At 40.4% G+C, this 16,020-nt stretch overlaps 1 protein-coding gene across 1 annotated transcript in view; it reads left to right on the top strand.

The window, feature by feature from the left end:
• aatkb (apoptosis-associated tyrosine kinase b) overlaps positions 1 to 16,020 on the top strand; it is a 132,424-nt gene that overhangs the window by 46,417 nt on the left and 69,987 nt on the right. The window contains exon 3 of the mRNA XM_034194553.1: positions 4,720 to 4,861. Coding sequence (XP_034050444.1) covers positions 4,720 to 4,861 — 142 coding nt within the window. The remainder of the gene's footprint in view (positions 1 to 4,719; positions 4,862 to 16,020) is intronic.

Raw genomic sequence — 16,020 nt, forward strand, 5'->3', positions numbered from 1 at the left:
CAGGAGTTTTAAAGGAAGGTTCCAGAGAGCTGCTCACCAGAAGCCCCTTTCATTCGTGCACCTTTTTGTTGTTGTTGTTGTGCTATGAGTTTCTGCAACGTTTCACACCACGGTGATGTATTAATGCTGCACTTCATCATTCTCCTTGACTGTGATTGTTTTGTTGACTCTAAAGATTTCTTTAGTTCTCACTCAGACGGCACAATGCAAACAAACAGAATTCAACGTCAATTCTTCAGCTTTAAATTAACTCTGCCGTGAGTGTGCATGGTCCCATTCCCAAGAGTGTTCATTCTACTCTGTCAGCACAGAATCCATTCAAACACTGTGGTACATAAACCCTGTCCCCTGTCTTCATTCAACACATTAATTCAACCCTGTCATAGTGTTATATTAACTCCATTATAGTGTTAAACCAACCATATCATAGCTTTAAATAGCTTTAATTCAACACTGTCATAGTGTACAATCAACTCAATCATTATGTTTAATCATTATGTCAAATCAGTCCTGTCGTACTGTTTAACTCTATTATGGTGTTAAATCAACCATAACATAGTGTTAAATCCACTCTATCATAGCATTAAATCAACACTGTCATAGTGTACAATCAACTCAATCATTATGTTAAATCCTATCTATCATAGTGTTCAATCAACACTGTCATAGTGTTAAATCAAATCTATCATGTCCTCAAATCAACCCTGTCATAGTGTACAGTCAATTCAGTCATTGCTTTAAATCAACCATGTCATAGAGTTAAATCAGTTTATATGTAGTGTTAAATCCGTTCAGTGGTTGCATTTAATCAACTCTAATATAGTGTTAAATCAACTCCATCATATCTCCATCAAATCAACCCTGTAATAGCGTACAATCATTTCAGTCATTGTGTTAAATATGCCCTGTCATAGAATTAAATAGATTTATGTACAGTGTTAAATCAACTCTATCATAGTGTGAATTCAGTTTACTCCAATCATAGTGTTAAATCAACTCTAATATAGTGGTAAATCCACCCTGACATGGTGTTAAATCAACTTGATCACACTGTTAAATCAAGCTGATCAACTCTAGTAGAGTATTTGAGGATGGGACCACTTGCACTCCCTGCAGAGTTAATTTAATTCTGCAACTTTATTATAATGTAAAATAAATAGTGTGTGCTGAGTGATATGTTGGTTGCAACCACGCTGCTCTGTGCACACCTGATCCCATCAAGTACCAGAGGTGAAGCCGGTCAGGTCCTGATTAGTACTTGGCTGTGAGACCGCATGTTTGTCCATGTAGAACTGGACTGGTATCAAGTAGGGCACGAAAACTGTGTCAGATTGCACCGAGATACAGCGGAACAGCTGACGTAACAGCTGAGATTATCAATTAGAGTTGATATTCCCACCTCCAGGTGCAGGATGCTGCTTGTCACCGTTCAGTCATCTTAAAGCTGAATTTGGTGTTGTGGGTCGGGAATCAGTCTTATTTGTCGGGGGGGGGGGGGGGCTGCAGATGTTCTTTGGCTGGAGAGGGGAGTGATGTCATGAGCAGAGTATGTGAACATCACCCCACCCTCCTCCATGGACTTTTCTTCATTTTTTGAAGAAGGTCAGTTTCTCATCGTGGAGAACAGGTTTTAGGACTCTGCCGTCCTCTCCCGGGGACAGTCCTCCTCTTCGTGGCCGTTTGGTCTCCCTGCAGACATGTGACCCTTTAACATGTGATCAGGACTGATGTCGTTTCCTGACAGCTGATCAAGCGGCATGCTGCTCTCACCTGTGCAGAAAAGGTAAGACATGATATCACGTTTGTAGAGAATTTAACACCAGCAGACACGTCAAAGGATTTGAGTTAGAACGAAACAGTGAAGAAAAATTTAGGCATAAAAATTTTGAATTGAAAACATAGAAAGATGTTTGAGCTACATGTTATTTTATTTATATATATATATATATATATATATATATATATATATATATATGTGTGTGTGTGTACATACATTTTGTGGCCATTTAAAATTAACATTAAAAACCCCATTTAATATGTTTTTTACATTTTATCTTAATCAAACGTTCCCCAGTAACGTTTAGATTTGAAAGTGAGGTGCAGACTGACACTATCACCTGACAAATTTTGATCCAGATCTGATCCAGATTGTGAATTTTATGGGCATTTGAATTTAATATTGAAAAGCCCATTTGGTGTACATTTTGCATGATATCTCAATCAAAAGTGCTTCAATCACTCTCATTTTTCTGTTATGAATTTACCTGCACCACCAAAATTGGATGGAGGTTCCAATTTTATTCCTGTTTGTCTATCTTCCAGTTATCAGTCAAAAACCAAGTGCCAAAAAGCAATGACAAATTATGCATAGCAGCGATAACCAGTGTTCTGTGAAAAAATATCTGAAAAACAATTCAGAAACTGAAAAAGCTGAAAAAAACAAAAAAAAACAAAACCTGACAACACCACACAAAAACCTTTGATTCAAGTGCATGAACCAAATACATCCTCCTGACATTTGATTCCATCTAATTTAGCTTATAAAAAGCCACTTCTAAAAGGACTCTGACCTTGAACATTTTTTCCAAGGTAAAAATTTGGGGAATTGTATTGCACTTTCCAAGCGCGGTGCTCTACTTTTATATGTTCATGTATTCATCCTCTAAATGTCTAAAGAAAACAGAAAACTGGCTGCAAAAGTGATGATTGGTAATATATATATATATATTACCAATTTATTAGTGGTTTATCAATGATGGGAACTTGAGGTTTGCAGAACAACGTGAGATAATTTGTGAGCTTTTGTGAAGGCTGATGTTTGTGCTGATGTGGAGAGTGAAAACACATGGTGAACCGGAGGCCGAGCAGGGCCGTGTGAAAACGTTGATCTGAGACCAAAGTCGTGTGTGCACAAGCACGGTGCACGTACACATGCACAGTTTTGCCAGGGCACAGTGTGAAGCGATAGACTGAGGTGTCTGTGTGCGTGCGTGCGTGTGTTTGAGTGGGTGTTGCAGAGGGTTGCAGCAGGTCACATTTTTCCATCTCTGGGATCTTTTTGCTCTGCAGCTTTTATTGTGACATCCGGTTTGTGGATGCATCCAATCCCCTCCCTCCCTCATGCCTCATCCTGCTGTGCCTCAGAGCCTTCAGCTGACAGCAGGAAGCTTCCATCCAAGCCGACATTCTGGGTTATGAAAATGGAACTTTTTTACAAAAATTGCAGTATTTATCAATAAATTCTTCCTTTTTTCCACATTGTTGCTGATGACATAATTAAACAGGAGCTGTGCTGCTGTACTGCCCTGTAGGGGGCAGTCCTCAATGAAGGACTTAGATTGATGGAAACCAACCCGATCTCACGCCAGTTCATGATGGCATCACGAAAAGTGATTTAATCTTTTAGATTGTGATACTGTCACACAAGATGTTGCATTTTCGTGATGTATCATGAAAAAAATTTGTGATGGTGTCATGAATTTGGGGTGATGTGCAAGGGATTTCGTGCAGCAGATGACTGAAACAATCCTTCAGTTGGTGATGCAAGCACCAAATTTGGCACAAATACTCCTTAGACATTAGTCTTTAGAAAAAAAAACTTTTCAAAAATTTTCAGCCTGGTCGGGATCAATTGAAGAATTACACTGGGTTCAAAATTTTAAAAATGCTTCAGTCATATTGAAAACTATACCACATTATTTATCTGATCATGAAGATTCCAAAAAGGTATATTTTGGACTATCTATGACTGAATGTTGTGGAGTTATGGGGTAAAAAACGCAAAAATTGTGACAAAAGTCAATTTCAGTTTCAGGGGTCAAAAGTTAAAGTTGCTCCAATTTTGGTAAAAAAGTGGTGCAAATTATTGGTTGAGCTAATATGATTAATAAATTGAATAGTTTTGACTGCATTGAATGCTTGGTCTCCAAAGAAAAGGTCAAACAAGGTCAACGTCCATTGGATTCTATTAATGTGACATATATTACCTCGTAGTGTATTAACTGAGCACGACACATGGTGCAAACTATTCCTTTTTAAAACCCTGTTAACTCAACCAATAATTTGCATCACTTTTTTAACAAAATTGAAGCAACTTTAACTTTTGACCCCTGTACAAACAGAACGACCTTTGTCATCATTCTTGCTATTTTTATCCCATAACTCCATAAGAGTTAGCCACAGATAGTCCAAACTATACCTTTTTGAAATCTTCATCATTAGACAAATAATGCGGTGTAGTTTTCAATATGATTGGAGCACTTTAAAATTGTGACCCCTGTATGACTCCTACCTGGTGGCCTATTGAAAATTCAAGTGGCCAATCCATTTTTTTTTCTTCAAAAGAGTAATGTCTAAGGAGTATTTGTGCCAATTTTGGTGCTTGCATCACCAATTTAAAGATTCCTCTGTAAATATTCTGTTATCTACTGCACTATGGGTCAGGGTTAAAGTAGTGAACTTGACCATGTCATGAAAATGTGACGCATTTTATGAGGCTATCAAGACAAAAAAAAAGCATTAGATCAGATCCACATGACATTCAGACTGAAGATTAAGTCCAAGGTGTCTGAGTACTTGCTTCTAGTATTTAACAGATCAAAAAACACAATACCATGTGACTAGGCAGCCTGATGTAGGCAAACAACTTACTGGGTGTTTTTTTTGGGAGAACTGACATGACCTTTGATCTTTGTGTTGATTTATGTCTGTGCACTGTAGGAATTTAAGAATGCGGATGTGGACGAGTACCACGCAGATCTGTCCATGTTGGCCTCACCGGCCTCCCAGAGCAGCCCAGATGTCTACATCCTGCCACTCTCCGAGGTGTCCCTACCGGTTGCTAAGCAACCTGCCCGATCAGGTCAGCAGATGCACGTTTCTTATTTTTTTGGGGGGGACCCCCCACCCTTCAACACACACAGTTTCTCTATTCACAGAGCTACTGAATCTTGTATGGCAACTTCTTCAGAGATGTCATGGTGTGTTGGTGGCTTCCCTCACTCCTCCTTACACAGTCAGTCACCTTTTCAGGACAGCCTGACACATTCACCAAACCATGTCATGTTTTTTACATTTATTTTTAAGTTGTTTGTGTCCATCTGTGCTTGCATTTGTCACATGTAAGCTCTCTGACCTTTGTGACCTCTGTGACCGCTGCTTCCAGGTATCACTTTTTTGTCACACGTGAAAGCTCTAAGGTCTAAAATGTTGGACCAGGGTGCATGTGTGTCCTCTGTGACCGTTGTAAGATAGTTAAAAATGTAAGTCACAGTGTGTGTGTAGAATTTTTAATAATTTGACATATTAATTACACTGTGCACAGTTTTTTTTGTTTGCACTCATTTTAATAATGTGGAAGTTATGAGGCGAGGAAGAGGGTTCGTATCTGGCTTTAGGTTTTGGTCTCTGGAGTAAGCTCCGCCCTCACGCTGGCTGCGGTCAGCTGGGCCTCCACCTGTCCCACAATCCCTCACATCCCTGATCTCCATCCGCGGGTCCCAGCAGAACCAGCTCTGCTCTTTGGCTTTCCTCCTTCCTCCCACAAACATCTGCGCGTTGCGTAATGTCGAGGTCCAGGCGGCCGGCCCACGCTGCTGCTCACCGCTATGTCAGGCATGTGAGCGCACAAAAAAACCCCAGCCAGAGCGCCCCCCCGATACACACACACACACACACACACACACACACACACACACACACACACACACACACACACACACAACCCCGACACTGTCTCCATGTCATAATGCTTCTGTTGTTTCTTATTAGGCCGACCCGCCCTGATAACAGTGCCACAAGGGCGTAATGGCCTGCTGACAGAGATCTGATTGGATCAGAGCGCTGACAGAAGCGACCCACGAGCCGCACGCTTAACTCCACTTTTCTCCAAACTGCTGCAGTTTTTATGTTTTCTTCCACATTTGGCGTCACTTTAATGCCAGAAGTCACAGATCACAGCAGGAATTCAAAATGCTAATTTTACTAGCATGCTGTTGAGGAGTGGGCGGGGCTATGAGCCTGATGATGTCAGCTCATGCTGCAGCACCACTGGTGTCAGTGATGATAAATCATGGCAAAGTTCACCTAAAATGAATTTAATCAAGTTCAACGTCAGCAAATTACATAAAAATGTAAAATTTCCAGAAACTCACTCTGAATTTTTATTTTTTTTATTTTTTTTGGGGGGGGGGGGGGGGGGGGGGGGGGTTGCAGATGTAATAACGGGATAATTTACATATATATATATATATATATATATATATATATATATATATATATATATATATATATATATATATCAATCAATCAATCAATTTTATTTATATAGCGCCAAATCACAACAAACAGTTGCCCCAAGGCGCTTATATTGTAAGGCAAGGCCATACAATAATTACGGAAAAACCCCAACGGTCAAAACGACCCCCTGTGAGCAAGCACTTGGTGACAGTGGGAAGGAAAAACTCCCTTTTACAGGAAGAAACCTCCAGCAGAACCAGGCTCAGGGAGGGGCAGTCTTCTGCTGGGACTGGTTGGGGCTGAGGGAGAGAACCAGGAAAAAGACATGCTGTGGAGGGGAGCAGAGATCAATCACTAATGATTAAATGCAGAGTGGTGCATACAGAGCAAAAAGAGAAAGAAACACTCAGTGCATCATGGGAACCCCCCAGCAGTCTAAGTCTATAGCAGCATAACTAAGGGATGGTTCAGGGTCACCTGATCCAGCCCTAACTATAAGCTTTAGCAAAAAGGAAAGTTTTAAGCCTAATCTTAAAAGTAGAGAGGGTGTCTGTCTCCCTGATCTGAACTGGGAGCTGGTTCCACAGGAGAGGAGCCTGAAAGCTGAAGGCTCTGCCTCCCATTCTACTCTTACAAACCCTAGGAACTACAAGTAAGCCTGCAGTCTGAGAGCGAAGCGCTCTATTGGGGTGATATGGTACTATGAGGTCCTTAAGATAAGATGGGACCTGATTATTCAAAACTTTATACGTAAGAAGAAGAATTTTAAATTCTATTCTAGAATTAACAGGAAGCCAATGAAGAGAGGCCAATATGGGTGAGATATGCTCTCTCCTTCTAGTCCCTGCCAGCACTCTAGCTGCAGCATTTTGAATTAACTGAAGGCTTTTCAGGGAACTTTTAGGACAACCTGATAATAATGAATTACAATAGTCCAGCCTAGAGGAAATAAATGCATGAATTAGTTTTTCAGCATCACTCTGAGACAAGACCTTTCTAATTTTAGAGATATTGCGTAAATGCAAAAAAGCAGTCCTACATATTTGTTTAATATGCGCATTGAATGACATATCCTGATCAAAAATGACTCCAAGATTTCTCACAGTATTACTAGAGGTCAGGGTAATGCCATCCAGAGTAAGGATCTGGTTAGACACCATGTTTCTAAGATTTGTGGGGCCAAGTACAATAACTTCAGTTTTATCTTGAGTTTAAAAGCAGGAAATTAGAGGTCATCTATGTCTTTATGTCTGTAAGACAATCCTGCAGTTTAGCTAATTGGTGTGTGTCCTCTGGCTTCATGGATAGATAAAGCTGGGTATCATCTGCGTAACAATGAAAATTTAAGCAATGCCGTCTAATAATACTGCCTAAGGGAAGCATGTATAAAGTGAATAAAATTGGTCCTAGCACAGAACCTTGTGGAACTCCATAATTAACCTTAGTCTGTGAAAAAGATTCCCCATTTACATGAACAAATTGTAATCTATTAGATAAATATGATTCAAACCACCGCAGCGCAGTGCCTTTAATACCTATGGCATGCTCTAATCTCTGTAATAAAATTTTATGGTCAACAGTATCAAAAGCAGCACTGAGGTCTAACAGAACAAGCACAGAGATGAGTTCACTGTCTGAGGCCATAAGAAGATCATTTGTAACCTTCACTAATGCTGTTTCTGTACTATGATGAATTCTAAAACCTGACTGAAACTCTTCAAATAGACCATTCCTCTGCAGATGATCAGTTAGCTGTTTTACAACTACCCTTTCAAGAATTTTTGAGAGAAAAGGAAGGTTGGAGATTGGCCTATAATTAGCTAAGATAGCTGGGTCAAGTGATGGCTTTTTAAGTAATGGTTTAATTACTGCCACCTTAAACGCCTGTGGTACATAGCCAACTAATAAAGATAGATTGATCATATTTAAGATCGAAGCATTAAATAACGGTAGGGCTTCCTTGAGCAGCCTGGTAGGAATGGGGTCTAATAGACATGTTGATGGTTTGGATGAAGTAACTAATGAAAATAACTCAGACAGAACAATCGGAGAGAAAGAGTCTAACCAAATACCGGCATCACTGAAAGCAGCCAAAGATAACGATACGTCTTTGGGATGGTTATGAGTAATTTTTTCTCTAATAGTTAAAATTTTATTAGCAAAGAAAGTCATGAAGTCATTACTAGTTAAAGTTAAAGGAATACTCGGCTCAATAGAGCTCTGACTCTTTGTCAGCCTGGCTACAGTGCTGAAAAGAAACCTGGGGTTGTTCTTATTTTCTTCAATTAGTGATGAGTAGTAAGATGTCCTAGCTTTACGGAGGGCTTTTTTTTATAGAGCAACAGACTCTTTTTCCAGGCTAAGTGAAGATCTTCTAAATTAGTGAGACGCCATTTCCTCTCCAACTTACGGGTTATCTGCTTTAAGCTGCGAGTTTGTGAGTTATACCACGGAGTCAGGCACTTCTGATTTAAAGCTCTCTTTTTCAGAGGAGCTACAGCATCCAAAGTTGTCTTCAATGAGGATGTAAAACTATTGACGAGATACTCTATCTCACTTACAGAGTTTAGGTAGCTATAATGGTAGTGTAATGAAACTTATTCCCCACTGCTGGGTAGTCCATCAGAGTAAATGTAAATGTCATTAAGAAATGATCAGACAGAAGGGAGTTTTCAGGGAATACTGTTAAGTCTTCAATTTCCATACCATAAGTCAGAACAAGATCTAAGATATGATTAAAGTGGTGGGTAGACTCATTTACATTTTGAGCAAAGCCAATTGAGTCTAGTAATAGATTAAATGCAGTGTTGAGGCTGTCATTCTCAGCATCTGTGTGGATGTTAAAATCGCCCACTATAATTATCTTATCTGAGCTAAGCACTAAGTCAGACAAAAGTTCTGAAAATTCACAGAGAAACTCACAGTAACGACCAGGAGGACAATAGATAACAACAAATAAAACTGGTTTTTGGGACTTCCAATTTGGATGGACAAGACTAAGAGTCAAGCTTTCAAATGAATTAAAGCTCTGTCTGGGTTTTTGATTAATTAATAAGCTGGAGTGGAAGATTGCTGCTAATCCTCCGCCTCGGCCCGTGCTACGAGCGTTCTGGCAGTTAGTGTGACTCGGGGGTGTTGACTCATTTAAACTAACATATTCATCCTGCTGTAACCAGGTTTCTGTAAGGCAGAATAAATCAATATGTTGATCAATTATTATATCATTTACTAACAGGGACTTAGAAGAGAGAGACCTAATGTTTAATAGACCACATTTAACTGTTTTAGTCTGTGGTGCAGTTGAAGGTGCTATATTATTTTTTCTTTTTGAATTTTTATGCTTAAATAGATTTTTGCTGGTTATTGGTGGTCTGGGAGCGGGCACCGTCTCTACAGGGATGGGGTAATGAGGGGATGGCAGGGGGAGAGAAGCTGCAGAGAGGTGTGTAAGAGTACAACTCTGCTTCCTGGTCCAAACCCTGGATAGTCACGGTTTGGAGGATTTAAGAAAATTGGCCAGATTTCTAGAAATGAGAGCTGCTCCATCCAAAGTGGGATGGATGCCGTCTCTCCTAACAAGACCAGGTTTTCCCCAGAAGCTTTACCAATTATCTATAAAGCCCACCTCATTTTTTGGACACCACTCAGACAGCCAGCAATTCAAGGAGAACATGCGGCTAAACATGTCACTCCCGGTCCGATTGGGGAGGGACCCAGAGAAAACTACAGAGTCCGACATTGTTTTTGCAAAGTCACACACCGATTCAATGTTAATTTTAGTGACCTCCGATTGGCGTAACCGGGTGTCATTACTGCCGACGTGAATTACAATCTTACCAAATTTACGCTTAGCCTTAGCCAGCAGTTTCAAATTTCCTTCAATGTCGCCTGCTCTGGCCCCCGGAAGACAATTGACTATGGTTGCTGGTGTCGCTAACTTCACATTTCTCAAAACAGAGTCACCAATAACCAAAGTTTGATCCTCGGTGGGTGTGTCGCCGAGTGGGGAAAAACGGTTAGAAATGTGAACGGGTTGGCGGTGTACACGGGGCTTCTGTTTAGGACTACGCTTCCTCCCCACAGTCACCCAGTCGGCCTGCTTTCCCGGCTGCTCGGGATCTGCCAGAGGGAAACTAACGGCGGCTAAGCTACCTTGGTCCGCACCGACTACAGGGACCTGGCTAGCTGTAGAATTTTCCACGGTGCGGAGCCGAGTCTCCAATTCGCCCAGCCTGGCCTCCAAAGCTACGAATAAGCTACACTTATTACAAGTACCATTACTGCCAAAGGAGGCCGAGGAATAACTAAACATTTCACACCCAGAGCAGAAAAGTGCGGGAGAGACACAAGAAGCCACCATGCTAAACCGGCTAAGAGCTAGTAGCTGCGCTAAGCTAGCGGATTCCTAAAAACACACAAAGTGAATAATGTGTAAATAATTTAGAGGTGATTCAGCAGAGGGAGTGCTTTAGTTAAGGCACGTGAAGATTACACTGTGAAACAAATCGTTATCTAGGTAACTAGATCAATCTAACTGCGCAGATTAAACAGCTAACAGATACAGCAAAACAACTGTTGTGATTTTTTTAAACAAAATGTAGTTGTCCCACACTATTGCCGTAATTTCCACCACAACACTGTAATGTCCCTTTAAACAGTTTGTATGAAAGATTTTTTGGGTAGTTTCTATGGAGATAAACAGTGACATCAGAGCATATGTATATAGCGCCAAATCACAACAAACAGTTGCCCCAAGGCGCTTTATATTGTAAGGCAATGGTGTGGTGGAAATTACATTTACAAGGCCAATAGTGCCCGTAGTTAAAGAATCACCCATATATAGTTCTATAGTTATAGTTCTCTCTCTCTCTCTCTCTCTCTCTCTATATATATATATATATATATAGAGATATAGATATATAGATATATATAGATATAGATAGATATACATATGTATGTATGTGTGTGTGTGTGTGTGTGAACTTACCAGATGTGGATGTGAGATTCTGAACAAAGCATCAGAACTGCATCATGTGTAAAAACCAGCGATTGGCACCACATCAGCTGTTTGTGCTTTTTACTTGCAGCTGTGCAGCAAAAAAAAAAAAAAGCAACAACAAAATTCTCAACGCCAGACTCTCGCTGAAATTCCACTGTTAGCATTTCTGCTAGTGCACTCAGCTAGCTGGTAGAGTTGTTGCAAAAGCACTGCAGAGACAGGAAGTGATGGCGGCCTTCACTGTTAATCTACTGTCAACAGTTTCTGTGAATTGTGTAAAACATCTGCCTTGTATTTAGTAACACAGGCCACATGCTGCTCCAGCGCAGGCGGAGGTCACAGCCTCGCTCATCTTCAGCACCACTGCGCCCGCTCACACCGTTTTTTTTCTTTTCCATTTGTATTTTTTTAGCCTGAAACACAACATTTAAAGCTGGCGAGAACTTTGATTCCAGGGTTAGAGCTTTGAACTTCTGAACAGCAAACTCGAGTCGTGCTGACATCAGTCCCATCTGTCACCATAGCAACAGCCTATTTTTCTGTTTTTCCCTACATGTTTGGAATCCTGTGCAACATAAACCACTTTAAGACTGGGCCAGAGGATGCTTGGTTTGATTCCCTGTCACACATAAAACCCAATAAAGGTGCCCTTGAGCAAGATCCTTAATCACCAAGATGCTCCTGGTATGCAGTTGAGCATCTTGCATCTGTGTGTGTGTGTGTGTGTGTGTGTGTGTGTGTGTGTGTGTGTGTGTGTGTGTGTGTGTGTGTGTGTGTGTGTGTGTGTGTGTGTGTGGCTCAGTGCTTTAAGCGTCTGCTTCAGACGGACGGCATTATAAAAATGCAGGTTTCACCCTCTCTTACTATAGACAGCTCCTATATTTAAAATGTTTTTAAACTGCACATATTTTTTGGGCACCGCTGCTGTTTTTCCTCTGTTTCTGCTTTGCGATTCCTCTGAGCTGAGGTCGACTGGAGCTGAAGGATTCTGCAGCTGTTAAGTCTTGGTAACTTCAACCAGTACACTATTCTTTCCACCCATCTGTCCTCACACTGTGTCCTGAGGATTTCAATGGTGTGTGTGGGTAGGTGGAGGTCCCATACTGAAGAGACTGCTGTCAGAGTTTGGACGGGTGCGAGAGGCTTCGCTCCGAGGGATCCGCCCTGATGCAGCTGCATTGTGCTGGAGGCTGCAAAGACTCGCGGAGCTCACGCCCACATGTGGCAGATATGTGAACAATCACATACACATGAAAAACACAAAGAGAACAGCTTCTTTTTTGCAAAGTGAGGTTTCCTCTCACTTGTTTCATTAACATGTAATAAAACATATAAAAAAAAAAAAAAAAAACAGGCTTGGCCCAATAACCACAACATAGAAGTTGAGTTTTAAAGAGGTTTTTACATCCTTTTTTTAAGGGTGACCATCGCTCAGATGGTATAATGGGTTATCTACTGAAAGGTCGGTGGCTCAAACCCAGCAAATTTGATTGTATCTATAAGCCATTTCGGATAAAGCAGAAGTCATTTTCAGGCCCTGTGACCCATCAGGCCCATGGTGAACCAAGAACAGCGTGAAGCGGCATCCAGTGGATGCCAGTCCATCACAGGTTACTTACCCTGCCAAAACTGGTGCCCATTTACAGCTCGGTGGATTGAGACGATGCAGAGCAGAAAAGTCATTTAAGACCCTCAGACAAGGCCCTTCATCCACCAAATTGGTCCTAATGTGAAGTTGAGCGCCTTATATTGGTGAGTGAATGTGAGGCATCATTGTAAAGCACTTTGAGCATCTACAGTATTTCAGAGGCAGCAGCGTCACAGAAATCCAGTCCATTTACCATTTTTGACCAAGAACACAGAAAGGTTCATGTCATAAAAACATCAAACACAGAAGTTCATTTTGATCATTAAAACAGATTAGAAATCAATAACAACATCAATTATATATACCCATCATCATGTACATGTAAATACTTAAAAAAAAAAAAAAAAACACAAACTGTAGAAATCAAATACATTTTCAAGTTGGACATAAATAGTCCATTTGAATGAATTAAAATTAGATTTTTGGAGTTGATATTGTCTGGCTCCTAAACAAAATGTCTAATATTTGACTGCATCCTTGTGTCAAAGTTGTCTAAATGTGGCAACTAACTTTTGTTAATGCGTGAGGACAGTCTCCCATTGCTGGTTTTTGGCTCCAATTTTCCATTTTCCTCATTTCAAAATTGCAGAAATACAAGTGTAACAAATAACTGCTGAGTATTGTCGGTAATTGGAGAATAGACCTGAGCATGCACGAATCCTGTTACATAAGTGTTTGTGTGCATGCGCTCAGGCATGCGCCAATGCAACTCCCGTGTTATTCCCATTTTTCTAAAAAGTTGACATGCATGTTAACATCTTACAACTGTCTTCTGCTGAAGAGGATGAATGTACTTTTAATGGGATTTATCTTGCAGAGGAGAATCAGAAGGAAGCTTCTGCACAGAAGATGGTCAGTACCAGTTATTGCGTACTGTAACTGGATGTCCAAAATTTTCCCCGATTACTCACAATGTTCTACAGCTCTACTTTCACCTCGTAGACAGTCACACATCACAAATCAGTGATGGGACTGTTACAATTGAATTTAGATGATAAAGATGCTTCAGCAGACTGGATCAGGATGTGCTGGATGGTAAAAGGATGATGGGAATTCCATTTGATTGGAAGTTGTAAGTTGGAGAGGAAATGGCGTCTCACTAATTTAGAAGATCTTCACTTAGCCTGGAAAAAGAGTCTGTTGCTCTATAAAAAAGCCCTCCGTAAAGCTAGGACATCTTTCTACTCATCACTAATTGAAGAAAATAAGAACAACCCCAGGTTTCTTTTCAGCACTGTAGCCAGGCTGACAAAGAGTCAGAGCTCTATTGAGCTGAGTATTCCATTAACTTTAACTAGTAATGACTTCATGACTTTCTTTGCTAACAAAATTTTAACTATTAGAGAAAAAATTACTCATAACCATCCCAAAGACGTATCGTTATCTTTGGCTGCTTTCAGTGATGCCGGTATTTGGTTAGACTCTTTCTCTCCGATTGTTCTGGCTGAGTTATTTTCATTAGTTACTTCATCCAAACCATCAACATGTTTATTAGACCCCATTCCTACCAGGCTGCTCAAGGAAGCCCTACCATTATTTAATGCTTCGATCTTAAATATGATCAATCTATCTTTGTTAGTTGGCTATGTACCACAGGCTTTTAAGGTGGCAGTAATTAAACCATTACTTAAAAAGCCATCACTTGACCCAGCTATCTTAGCTAATTATAGGCCAATCTCCAACCTTCCTTTTCTCTCAAAAATTCTTGAAAGGGTAGTTGTAAAACAGCTAACTGATCATCTGCAGAGGAATGGTCTATTTGAAGAGTTTCAGTCAGGTTTTAGAATTCATCATAGTACAGAAACAGCATTAGTGAAGGTTACAAATGATCTTCTTATGGCCTCGGACAGTGGACTCATCTCTGTGCTTGTTCTGTTAGACCTCAGTGCTGCTTTTGATACTGTTGACCATAAAATTTTATTACAGAGATTAGAGCATGCCATAGGTATTAAAGGCACTGCGCTGCGGTGGTTTGAATCATATTTGTCTAATAGATTACAATTTGTTCATGTAAATGGGGAATCTTCTTCACAGACTAAAGTTAATTATGGAGTTCCACAAGGTTCTGTGCTAGGACCAATTTTATTCACTTTATATATGCTTCCCTTAGGCAGTATTATTAGACGGTATTGCTTAAATTTTCATTGTTACGCAGATGATACCCAGCTTTATCTATCCATGAAGCCAGAGGACACACACCAATTAGCTAAACTGCAGGATTGTCTTACAGACATAAAGACATGGATGACCTCTAATTTCCTGCTTTTAAACTCAGATAAAACTGAAGTTATTGTACTTGGCCCCACAAATCTTAGAAACATGGTGTCTAACCAGATCCTTACTCTGGATGGCATTACCCTGACCTCTAGTAATACTGTGAGAAATCTTGGAGTCATTTTTGATCAGGATATGTCATTCAAAGCACATATTAAACAAATATGTAGGACTGCTTTTTTGCATTTACGCAATATCTCTAAAATTAGAAAGGTCTTGTCTCAGAGTGATGCTGAAAAACTAATTCATGCATTTATTTCCTCTAGGCTGGACTATTGTAATTCATTATTATCAGGTTGTCCTAAAAGTTCCCTAAAAAGCCTTCAGTTAATTCAAAATGCTGCAGCTAGAGTACTGACGGGGACTGGAAGGAGAGAGCATATCTCACCCATATTGGCCTCTCTTCATTGGCTTCCTGTTAATTCTAGAATAGAATTTAAAATTCTTCTTCTTACTTATAAGGTTTTGAATAATCAGGTCCCATCTTATCTTAGGGACCTTGTAGTACCATATCACCCCAATAGAGCGCTTCGCTCTCAGACTGCAGGCTTACTTGTAGTTCCTAGGGTTTGTAAGAGTAGAATGGGAGGCAGAGCCTTCAGCTTTCAGGCTCCTCTCCTGTGGAACCAGCTCCCAATTCAGATCAGGGAGACAGACACCCTCTCTACTTTTAAGATTAGGCTTAAAACTTTCCTTTTTGCTAAAGCTTATAGTTAGGGCTGGATCAGGTGACCCTGAACCATCCCTTAGTTATGCTGCTATAGACGTAGACTGCTGGGGGGTTCCCATGATGCACTGTTTCTTTCTCTTTTTGCTCTGTATGCACCACTCTGCATTTAATCATTAGTGATCGATCTCTGCT

The sequence above is a fragment of the Thalassophryne amazonica genome, chromosome 18 (genome assembly GCF_902500255.1).
Source record: "Thalassophryne amazonica chromosome 18, fThaAma1.1, whole genome shotgun sequence".
In the NCBI taxonomy this organism is placed as follows: domain Eukaryota; kingdom Metazoa; phylum Chordata; class Actinopteri; order Batrachoidiformes; family Batrachoididae; genus Thalassophryne; species Thalassophryne amazonica.